The following is a 12,305-nucleotide window of genomic DNA, read 5'->3' as shown; positions in this document are numbered from 1 at the left end:
TCCTATTTCAGATCTAGGAAGAGGAAGAGAGAGGAGAAATAAAATGGAGAGAGAGAGGTCCGATGGAGATGGAGGGAGGGAGGGAGAAGTGAAATTTAGAGGGATGGAGGGGGAAATGAAACGGGAGGGAGAGGAAGAAGGAAAAAAAAAAAAAAAAGACACGCTGATTGCATGCCGGTTACACCAGGCGGTTATGTATATCATTTTTCTAAATAAAATGAAAAATGATATTTGCAGTCGTAGTTGTGCAAGCAGCGTGCAGTTGCTTTGAAAAAAATGAATTAATATAGGACCCACATGAAAAAAAAACTAAATTTTTAATCGTGGATTCCACTTTTTTTTAAAGTGATTGTGCGGTATTTACAATTCTACAATTGTATGTAGCATTGCTGAAATAAAATATGAGGTTTGGCTTACATCTGTTAAAAGCGAATAGACAAGATTGAAAGATATTTAATGTTGGAATAGTCAACTCATTCTTTTGCTTAAAGCAATCTCATCTACTCATTTTCCAAACGTCATGTATCCAGTAAATTTTAAACATGATGTAAGTCAAACCTTAAAAGACTATGGTCAACATTGCCCATTTGATTAATCGTAATCTTAGTTTCTTGTCAAGTTTAGAGCTAGAAATTATATATGGATAGAAAAAGATATAAAAGATTGTTTTGATTTATTTATCTCAATTAATATATGCTTTTGTAAGATTATTTTTGTATAATATTCCCTTTATAGTTAGAGTATAATTTTCCTATATGAATATATATAATTATATATATATATATATATTATATATATGTTGAAATGGGATTGATAGATTGCCTAAATATTAGATCTTGTTAATGGTTTATGAAACGTATTGGTAGGTTAAAATAAAATCTCACAAAAGTAAAATTTAAAAACTGTAATTTAGATGTGATATGTTACATCAACTTTATAGAAAAAAAGAGTTTTACAATTTGATGTGCTAGAGTAAGCCCCAATATTAGTTCATAAATTTATTTTTATATAATTTTATTATAAATTAAATATTTCTGACTTTTTATTTTTATTAATTTTTTGGATATTGACTCTTAGCAAGTCAGTTATTACAGTTGTAAAGGTACCATAACTTGTTTATAAGGGCAGGAAGCTTGGACGGGCTTTCTATGGACAAGTTATCTGCAACCATATTCTAGTATTCTAATGAATAATGCTATGTCCATATATAGGTACGTACTTATAATTAAGATTACCTTGGATCAGTAGAAACCCATGACCACTTTGTAAATACTAAGTATATATGTAGAGAAATTCTATTTGCATGTATAAACATTTTATTAAATGAGAAAAATTATCATTTTAGGAGATATATTTTTATAATTTTAAAAAATTTTAAAAATAAAATTACCTAATCTTGTATTGCCGTTTCTATTTAAGGATAGTACATAACATTGCTATATATATATATATATCCCTTTCAAGTCTTGAGGTTGCTACTCATGGCCAGGCAGCATCCAATTGAGCTGTACCTATTACCAATTTTAAGGCTGAAGTTTTGGATTTTGTTTAGCAACACATGAAGAATATATATTTATTTTCCTATATATGTATTTGCGGGGTAGCCTTCTCCTCAAATTAAGGCTATTAATTATTATGTTAACAAGACCAAAATCAGGTTGACTAGCTAGCTAGCTAGTCCATCGGTTAATGATCAATAAGCAAGTGCATTAATTTGCACCATTCACAAGGCCGCCATTATGGTTTTGCCCTTCTCGGCATAAATATGGGATATTTTTAGAACTAGATATCAAAGGAATATATTTTTATTAAAAAAAATTACAATATTTTTAGTTGATATAAATATCAGAGATGCAATCCGATAAACAGAAAGAAATTATATAAAAATAAATTCAAAAACTAACATAAGTTTATATGAATCATTCTATTTATTTTATAATAAAAATAATTATATAATCTTATATATATATTCTCCGTCAAGTTATGTCACGTTTAGATCTCAAACTACTTAGATCTAATAATCAAGCTGTTTGAAGGACTTTAATGCATGGCATGCAGCACTCTAATTCCCTTCTAAAAGAAATAGAACTTGGAGCTTATTTTATTTTATTTTATTTTTGTTCACATATATCATGCAAAGCCTTCATGTTTAAGTTGATGATAGGACCATTTTTTACGTACAAGTTATGAAAAGCAGGAGGTTGACTTGAGACGTTTTTGAAGGGGCATGTGCATGGGTCAATAGGGCATATTATTAACACCGACTGGATTCATCTCTGAAAGTTTCAAGTAAAGAGCACTCCACGTACAAAACAAACAAGCTAGCATGAAAGCCCGTGCTATAGATTCTAGGGCACACAATTAGCTTAACAATCCTAGCCCTTAAATTCAAAACCTCTATAAAATGAGGTGCATGTAGCACAGGATTCTCAATCCAAATCAACCCAGATATATAGCAGTAATCCTTAAACCATACATATTCTTTCAGCAGCAGAATTATGGCAGCTCAAGCCATTGCCCGCTTGAGCGTGTGCTTTCTCCTCCTGTTCACAGCAATGGTGGCAGAGGCAGGACCTCATAAGCAGAAGAAAGTGAGATGCAAAGACAAGATTAATTACCCTGTTTGTTACAAAGTACAAAAGCTTTGCCCTACAACCTGCCCTCGCACTTGTGTCATGAATTGTCAAACTTGCGAACCTGTCTGCAAACATCCGCCGCCACCGCCGCCATCTCCGCCACCACCACCACCAAAGAAGCGTTCACCTCCCCCTCCACCAAAGAAGCATTCACCTCCCCCACCAAAGAAGCATTCACCTCCCCCTCCACCAAAGAAGCATTCACCTCCCCCTCCACCTCCTAAGGCTTCTCCTTCACCCCCTCCCTCTCCTGCTTCTAGCACTTCTCCTCCTCCTCCTTTGTCCGTTCCTCCGCCTCCCCCTGCTTCAAGTTCATCACCAAAGACAGTTAAATGTACGAACAAGGATTTCCCTCGTTGCTATGGTATGCAGCTTACCTGTCCTAGCGGTTGCCCCGACAACTGTGGTGTTAACTGCGCCACTTGCAGCCCGGTTTGCGGTGAGTTTCTCCCTACGCTACTTCTGTTCTTTGGGATTTTATAAGAGTACTAATTAAAGAATGATACCTTCTAACAATCATACCGTTTCTGGTTGAAAATACTTTCAAAACAGCATGCATTAATCATTGGTGCGACCTTAATAATTTCTTAACTTGATGCAACTGATAACATAATAATTAGATTTGGCTTTTTGTTGAAAATATTTTGTTAAATATCTCCATGGATAAAAAATTTGTAACATTGATTTCAAATGCAAATCTGAGCAGAATGCAACGGTGCCGGTGCTGTGTGCCAAGACCCACGATTCGTCGGTGGAGATGGAATCACCTTCTACTTCCATGGTCAAAAAGACCACGACTTCTGCCTAGTTTCGGACTCCAACGTCCATATCAATGGCCATTTCATTGGAAAAAGAAGCGAAAACATGAAAAGGGACTTCACCTGGGTCCAGTCTCTTGGAATCCTCTTCGGCACTCACAAGATCTTCATCGGCGCTAGAAAAACATCGATTTGGGATGACTCCGTCGACCGCCTTGCGCTGGGCTTCGATGGCGAACCAATATACCTTCGTGATGAAGAAAGCTCAAGGTGGCAATCCATGACGTCTCCAAGTGTTACAATCACAAGGATTCGTGACGCAAACTCAGTAGAAATTGAGGTGGAAAGGAACTTCAAGATCAAAGCAACAGTTGTGCCTATATCTGAGAAAGATTCCCAGATTCACAATTATGGAATCACCCAGGAGGATTGCTTCGCGCATCTTGACTTGAGTTTCAAGTTTTACACATTGACTGGTCAAGTTAACGGTGTTTTGGGGCAGACTTATGCAAGCAACTACGTAAGTAGGGTGAAGATGGGGGTGCTCATGCCTGTTTTGGGTGGTCAGAAAGAATTCTCCTCGTCAAGTCTCTTTTCCACTGATTGTGCTGTAGCAAGGTTTACTGGTGAGTTAACAGAAGAAAATTCAATGGAGTTCGAGGAGTTTGGCAACCTGAATTGCGCAAGTGGTATGGATGGCCGTGGCGTAGTTTGTAAAAGGTAATCAAAGTTCAAGCTAATTGAATAGTGCTCCTGATTTCTAGGCAAAGATCTGGGGGACAGGAGCACTCTTTTGTTAAATTTAATAAGCTTCATGTTGAAGCAGTGAAATATGTCTCGCCATTTTAATTATGTATCTGGTTTGTTGGTTCATGAATTAATAGGACTTGTAAAATGAAGATTTGCGTACATACATTCATACATACATATATATATATATATATAGCCAATTCAAAATGCTACAAGATCATGGCAGTGACAAGTAGTATTATAAATTGCAATCCCCAAATAGGTTGGCAGTGTAATTGCACTACAAGAAAGTGTTTTTTCTTGGCCATTTTATGTTTGACAGAAATACAATCGCCGCAAAAACACGTTATTTCCAACGATTTCTTTTTCGCCGATGACTTCTTACATCAATTTTTTCTGGTGCCCTTTTGCAACGATTTTAGTCACTTGTGGCAAAAATAATTGCTACAAAATTACTTTACCTTTTTGTGACATTTTTAATCGCTACAATTGGTTCCTTTAATGGGAGGGCACCAACATGAAAATATGCTACAATTTCCCCCCCACCCTTTGATTTTACCCTTTCTTCCCCAAGTTCCTCGACAGCTTCTCTCTTTGACCTACAAACTATTGAATGCTCCCACCCACCCCTATCGCTTCATGGTTGTGTTCCTGCACCGAAAATGACCACTAACTTGATACCTCCACCCATTTGGCACTCCCGCAAGGAATTTGCTTCATTTCCTTAGCACGATAAACGCCAGTCCCTATATTTTCCCAAGTTTCTACAATTTATTCCACAAAAATATCCTTTTTTTAGTTTTCCTAATCAGTAATTTTATTGTTGCAACATGACCTTTTCCCTGGTGGCAAATTTTGGTATCGCCTCTTCCTTGTTCTTTTCTCCACTCGGTTGCAACGATTTATTTGTGGTAAGAACCTCTATTTTTTTTCCAATTTTATAAAACCGTTTAGGTCAAGTAGAAATTAGCATGTATGTTTAACATTAATTTTACTCAATTTGTTTGGCTAAAGTAGTTAACAAATATTGTTAACGAAACATAGGTGCTTTTCTCTCTCATTTTCTTTCAAATTGCTATTTTATGCCATGTTGTAACCAAAATTAGGTTCCTATATGTTGCAAAATCACAACTTCTTTGTATTAATTCTTTCACGCACTTTGCTTACATTACAATCAGGCAAAGCCTCTCAATATATATATACAAAAGGAAAACCGAATATTCTCTAGTGCTAGGACAACCTTACAGCTAAGAAATGTTTGGTTGTTACAAAGGATGATTTGTTGAAAGTAATCTGAGAGGCTCGTGCTGCTGCTATGTACGTTGCATGTGACTTGTACTATTTGTCGTTAAGTGTTGCTACTCTTGATGCTGCTGTGTTGTCGTTGCATGCTGCTGTACACATTGCTTGGAGTTATTTGCAACAGCTGTAGGTTGCGCATGGGTTGCATGTTGCTGTACATAGCATGTATGGGATGCATGCATTGCTCTAACATTATAGAATATTTTTTCTCCAACACTAGTATAGTTTTGGGATCAATGTTTTGTCGGGAGTCTTCTTCTTCTTCATTTTTTTTTTTAAATGAAACTTCCATTCATAAATCATTCAATACAAGACTTATCAAAGTTAATGAAAGGGAGGATCTCCACAAGTGCCTCTTCCATCCATACAAATTTTGAAGTTAAAGAAAGGCCTAACTTACTTTTGCAATTGCATTTGATACTTTGTTGCCATCTCTGCCAATATGCTTTAAAGACCAACCTTGATGAGAAGATATAATAAATTTGATGTCCTCAACAACCTGACCATCCCAAGAATAATCAATCGAACTATTATTCACTACATCTACAATCAACTTAGCATCTCCTTCCAGTTCCACATTCCTTAAACCCAATTTAGTACAAAAATAGTAGCTCAAAAAAGTGCCAACCTTTCTGCTACCAAGGCTGATTTAATAGCAAATCTCGAGGTAGTTAGAATTGCGTGGACTTCTCCTTATAATGCCTTACCACAACACCAATAGCCATCAAATCCTTCTCTTTTTATGAAAGTAGCATCAACATTGACTTTGAAATTACTAGCTTGTGAGGGCTTCCATATTTGTCTATCTCAAATAATTGAAGCTCTATCATATCCATTAGATAATACAACTTGATCCAAATGAGAATTTGTACCAGACTGAGTTGCCAACTGCATTATATTAGCATAGTTGGACTTTTGAATTGATTTTGAAACTCAAAATCATTCATTCTCCTCCATATACCATGTAAACCGCCACTATATTTAGATTACCATAATCTAATCTTAATAATATATTAGACCAAAGAGATGGAAAATCAGAATAATTTTGATGCCACTTTCATGTGTATATATATATATATATATTAGTTAGAGCACTCATTGGTATATAGCTTGGTACAATTTATCTGATTAACAAGTTTTAAATTCTATAGGATTGGAATGAGCTTAGAATATGTTTACCATTTCCAAAATTAGCTATGCTTATATTGACTAATCTCATGGTTGTACAGGTTGATAAACACAATTAAAGTGAATAAAACATAAATTCTTCCAATAATATATACATAATTAAATCAACCATATGTTGTTCACACATTAACCATGGCATTTCTAATGGCTAATTAAGATTGGTTTCCAGTAAGTACTACATTCATGTGAAAAAAAAAAATTGTGTTAAGAACAATATCGAGTCTTAGAGTACTGCATGCTTTATAAGCATTTGTAATTATTCAAAGTTCAGCTCACTTCCATATTAGCATTAATTACATTGAACATATGTAATGAAAATGCATGGGTCTTTTCCCATGACGTTTTGATGGTTTTGTTGTATCTTATTCCATACAACCTTAACGTATCTTCCAACTAGGGAAGTTCATGATGAGTAGCATGCATTGTCACCTCAAAAACACAATCAGTTTATTGCTTAAACACTTGTGATTTCCTTAGTTAACTTTTTTAATTATCTTCTGATCTTTAGCTACTAGCTTGGTAACTAATTGGTCTCGATCCTACTCATGTCATGTGCTAGTATTACTATTTCATCATTTATCAAGTCTCATTGACAAAATCTTAGTAACTATCGATACATACACATGATACATACATGCACCCATAAAACACACACACACAACCACACCCATATTTGGTATTTATCTTGCTTGATGATGTTGCATAGGCATTGCTAGGTCCTAACGTGAAAGATTCAACAATTAACATATATAAAGCTCCGCATTTGGATGGTTTTGATCATTGACAAAAACATGTGGATGTCAGGTTTGCAACATACATGCTTAAGTGTTCCAGAAAATACCAACATTGACAGGTTATTTCTAAGTTCATATATGTCTTTATAACAAATCTAGTACATTGATTTTACTACTTGTTGTGGACTGATGCATTTTACCTCCAAACGCCAAGCTGATGATTGCCAATTGTATCTTTAAGGGTTGGTTGCAGTGTTGTATGAAGATGCTCTACTCACTTCTATCTAGTTGCATATTGTTAAAGTCCTCTAGCATTATACTTAAATAGAGATGCAAACTTACTAGTTATTTTAGTGATAACAGACTTCTCAAAATATGTTATAACAGTGATGTGTGGCTTATGTAATTAGTAGCTCAGTTTGTACTTGATATGAGTATAATGCACCACCCAAGTGTATAAATATATATATATAAATATATATATATATATATATATATTTATATGAATTTGGATGAATTGATGCACTTAAATTATTGAATTAGATGCAAAGGGTGCCCCATATATTTGTTGATGGGATTATTAATTAGTTTTCATTTAAGAGTTGATAATTGTTGATGTTTTCTATTGATATTTCCAGTTTACAATCAAATAAATCATGTCCATGTTGGTTATTGGGTATAACAATCATGTCCCATGATGGTTTCCCTTGCTAATATAGTGTAATGAAAATGTAGGTGAATTTGACCCTCATGAAAAATAGTGTTTCACAAATTTATTATAACTTTATATTCAAGGTAGATTTGTTATAAATTATGTAACTTGTTAAAGGTACGTTTCATCTTAATCAAATTACTTTGCCTTCCAGAATTGACCATTAAAGGAAAAATCTGCAGCAACACTAATTGCGTAGACGGAAAAAAAAAAAAAAAAAAAACTTGTTGAAAGCATATTTTAAAATCGCATCGTTGAGAAAGGGTTTTGGTGTTCTCGAAAACATAGTTGCGGCAATTTTAGGTTGACGGCAAAATTTATATCAGTTCGGCATTTTTGTTTGCAACGATTCAAAAAATCGTTGAAAATAGACCTATTGTAGTGATTGTTCCACTATTTATGGCGATTATGTAATCAAGGCCAATAAGTTTTCCTAGCCATTTCATTTCATCGTTGGAATAGGTATATCTTCATTCGTAACGCTTTATTCAATATTTGCAGCAATTATATTTTACTGCAAAGAAGTTTTCCCAATGATTTAATAGGCAAACCGAATGCCCATTTATGACATTTTTTGGTATTCGTTGGGTTAAAATAGAAGTGCAGAGATAATTGCAACGGACATGCAGCGACATATTAATCACTGGGAATAGTTATATACAGCGATTTTAGGCACCAATTGCGGCAAAATTGAGTGCTAGAAAAACCCGCTTTCCTTATAGTATTGGTACCATTTTCATTGTTTTAGTCGCAAATACCTTTTACAAATAAGCATTTTTATCATATTTGTCAACAGTGGTTCCTTAATTAAGTTAAAATAGATTACTTGAATGATTTTTTCATCTTCAATAAACTAAAAGCTAGCATTTATGGAACAATAGATGCCATATTTGTAACGTCCCAATCAAGATACTTTGAGCATTCTTGAACAAATCAAGCATGGGAGCTAGATGGCGGCCTATTTTTTCCACCTAACAAAAACAAAATTGAGAAAAAAAAAATTCATGGAGGAAAAACAACTTGCTATGTTGCCATCGATAGGCCCATAAGCATAGTTTAGAATCTCGTTCTGTTCAAGTCAAAACGACCAAAATTGTCAGTTCTATTATGTTACCGATACCGATACACTAGACATCCACATTATAACCCAAATTGAAAGAACTAGCCTAGCCCAACCCAACCCATTGTAAAAACTCTTTCCCCCTTTCTTTTCCCCACTTTCCCTTCCCTAACCCCAAAATTTCCCATAACCAACCTCATCGGTCTGGTCTTTCACATACACATATCTCTCTCCCCTTTTATAATTTGTCTCCATATCCTTCCCTCTATTTTCTCTAGTTTTTCTCTTTGGTCTATATGTCTCAGTTCTCTCTCTCTCTCTCTCTCTCTCTCTCTCTCTCTCTCTCTACACATGTTTATTTCTATTTATGTTTATATTTCTCTATTCCCACTTAATTCTTATTTTGGCAACATTATCTCTCCACCCATAGCCATTCCTCCATGCTGCTTTATCACTACCAACGACAAGATTAGGTAAATTCTTTCTCTCACAATGAGTAAATTTGAATAGAAAATTGCTTAAATTTAGTGTTTTGAATAGTTGAGAACGTAAAATTTGGTGTTTTAACACTTGAGTATTAAAAATGAATTCAATACTCAAGTGTTAGTGGTGGGTGTGAATAGTACGAAGCTGTAAAATTTTGGAAGATTAAATCATTGATCAATCATTTGAACCGTGTCTAGATGTTTTCAAATCCTTCTAAGTTTCATCTGGACATACTCTAGGGAAAATTAGTAAGTCTTATTTGTGGATATTAGCTAGAATCAATCTATGTTTATGTCACTGCTATATGGTTGAGTTAGACCTTATTTACATTAAGATAATAAGAGAATAAATGCCAGTATATGTGTTGTCTAGCAGCATGTATACAATTTAGAAATTTGGAGTTTATCAATTGTGAGGATAATCTTTCTGGGCAAGTCTAAATTCATGTTATTAAGGATTGAGTGAAATTTTAGAGCTAAATAAGATCATTTTTAGTGTAGAAGTTGGCGTTTTGTAATGGTCTTGAAATAGGTTCTAAATGACTATTGACAAAAGAACATTGTGTAATTGCTTTGAACTAACAATCCAATTAAGTGGCTCGTTAATGGGTTTTTACTAAAAGAACTAGTTGATTTGATTTGGAATGGTGTACTTTAGTATTATATTTGAAACCTTTGTAAACTTTGGATTTATGCACATTTTTCATACTATTTTGACATTGCTTGTGAGAATTGTGCAAATTTGTAAAGATTGAAATGTTTGAGAAATGCTATATGACTTATTAAATTTTGGAAGTTATATGTAAGTATGCTATTTACTCTTGAGCCCATGATATGATTGTTTTTGTGACATGTTTGACGCCCCTCGTGGTGAGATGTCTTTGTGGCATAATATCTATATGGTATATTGATGTCCCATGTGGCATGATGTTTTTGTGGCATGATATTTTTGAGGTATGTTGGTGAATTTTCTATTATTATGTGGCCTTAAATATGATATTTGGTTGAACATGCTATTTGCGATAAATTGTATCACTTCAATTATTTTTTATTTGGAACTTATTCACTCTCTTATGGAAAAAAAAAAAAAACATTGTCAACTCTAACACCCCCAATAAAATTGCTACTTACTGAACATGTGGCAGCGCACCACTTCATTTCACAACTTTCTCATAGTTGTAGAAAGTTCATTCTTTTGAGATGATAGCTTTTGAGCCAAAGACTCCGAAGTCAAACTCGTTTTAGTCGATTAAGGTTAGAAGTTTTGGGGTTTGATGGTTTTGTTGTTTAAAAATGGTTTTGGTTGTACAAAGAGTTTCCTTAAGTCAAATCTTAGTTACTTTTTAAATTTTTTGTCAAATTATCTGTATTATAATTATTATAATTTAATGATTCTGGTCGAACTTGTGAGTAGACTTTTGAGAATTATTGTATTATAGTTATCAATAGTTTGGATGTTGTGTATTTGATATATATTTATAAAAAACGAAAAGATTTTAGAAGTTTAAGCAGAATTATAATACCTAGTGTAACAGTCCGCTAGAAATTCAATGGTAAAATTTCTATAGATTTTAGGAACCTCGTAAAAACTCCATAAGTTTTCACAATTGAATAGCTGCAAAGGTTTTAGTCTGTCAACATAGCCAGTGTTATCACTTACTATGGTGCTAGAAATGTCATTTTATTTGTTTAAGGTAGTTAGAAGTGTTAAAATACGTTATAGTCTACGCCACTAGACTCAATTGAATATTTATGATTTTATAGTACAATAACTCATTTTCATAATTTCAGACAAAATGCATGTTTGAAATTGTGAAATCTTTTTTAGGGCCATTTCGGGATTGACTTTTGGTAAACGATTTTCACTGTAAGTTAATATGAATATTTATGATTTTTCAGTACCAAGTTTATTATGCTTTTTTTGGAGTGCATAGTAACTTCGATAAGCGTACTAAGTGTAATATTTTCAAAATCACAATGTGAAATGTCCAAATTAGGTTAGAGAAGTTTTATTTGGACACTTGGAAAGATTTTAGCCACACATAGTGAATAGTATTAGACACTTGGCATAAAAGAGGAACCATTAGATGGATTTGTGAAGGAAATCAAGGTGTGAGGTCATGCCACCTAAGCAAAACTTTTTTTCATCTAATCAACCAGATTGATCCAGATCAAAGAAGGTTTCAACCCTAGTGAAACCTTAAATGGCTGGAATTCGATTAAAAAACCTCAAAAACTTGGTTGAAACTGAAACCCTAAACAGTTTCCCTAAATCCTAAAGTTGGCCTTCATACCCTTTTTGATCCAATTTTTAGCATTGTGTTTAATCACTTGATTAAATCACTTTCACATGCTGTTAATTTCTCAAATTCTTGTTATGACATCATTATCCAACATTTTAAACCTTAGAAATTTGATTGGGGTCAAGAAAAATTGAATTTGGGCTTGATAGCATCTCAAACCCTAATCAAACCCTCTTTAAATCCCAAATTGAAGTCCACTTAGTTGAGGCCCACGAATTTGGCCACCTTGGAAAGGCTTCTTGAAGATATTTCCTCTCCCACATGGCAGACCATTCACTGCCCTTGGCTGCACCCAATAGTTCCTTCATGAGATGGAGAAACCCACCCCATCAACCTCCATACTTCATAACTTCTGCAGGCTATCTTTTGCCCTTCAC

At 34.2% G+C, this 12,305-nt stretch overlaps 1 protein-coding gene across 1 annotated transcript; it reads left to right on the top strand.

The window, feature by feature from the left end:
* Nucleotides 1-2,451: 2,451 nt before the first annotated feature.
* Nucleotides 2,452-4,356, top strand: LOC122293173. The gene is made up of 2 exons (XM_043101662.1): nucleotides 2,452-3,075; nucleotides 3,343-4,356. The coding sequence occupies exons 1-2, from the start codon at nucleotides 2,499-2,501 to the stop codon at nucleotides 4,116-4,118; spliced, it is 1,353 nt and encodes a 450-aa protein (XP_042957596.1). The 5' UTR covers nucleotides 2,452-2,498; the 3' UTR covers nucleotides 4,119-4,356.
* Nucleotides 4,357-12,305: the final 7,949 nt, after the last annotated feature.

This window comes from Carya illinoinensis, chromosome 14 (genome assembly GCF_018687715.1).
Source record: "Carya illinoinensis cultivar Pawnee chromosome 14, C.illinoinensisPawnee_v1, whole genome shotgun sequence".
NCBI classification, from domain to species: Eukaryota; Viridiplantae; Streptophyta; class Magnoliopsida; order Fagales; family Juglandaceae; genus Carya; species Carya illinoinensis.
This window is presented reverse-complemented; position numbering and strand designations above follow the sequence as displayed.

Bases quoted from the DNA above. Each gene is read 5' to 3' on its own strand.
- LOC122293173 (XM_043101662.1), top strand. From the start codon at position 2,499: ATGGCAGCTCAAGCCATTGCCCGCTTGAGCGTGTGCTTTCTCCTCCTG. The intron at 3,076-3,342 runs GTGAGTTTCTCC...AAATCTGAGCAG, and splicing joins CACTTGCAGCCCGGTTTGCG to AATGCAACGGTGCCGGTGCT.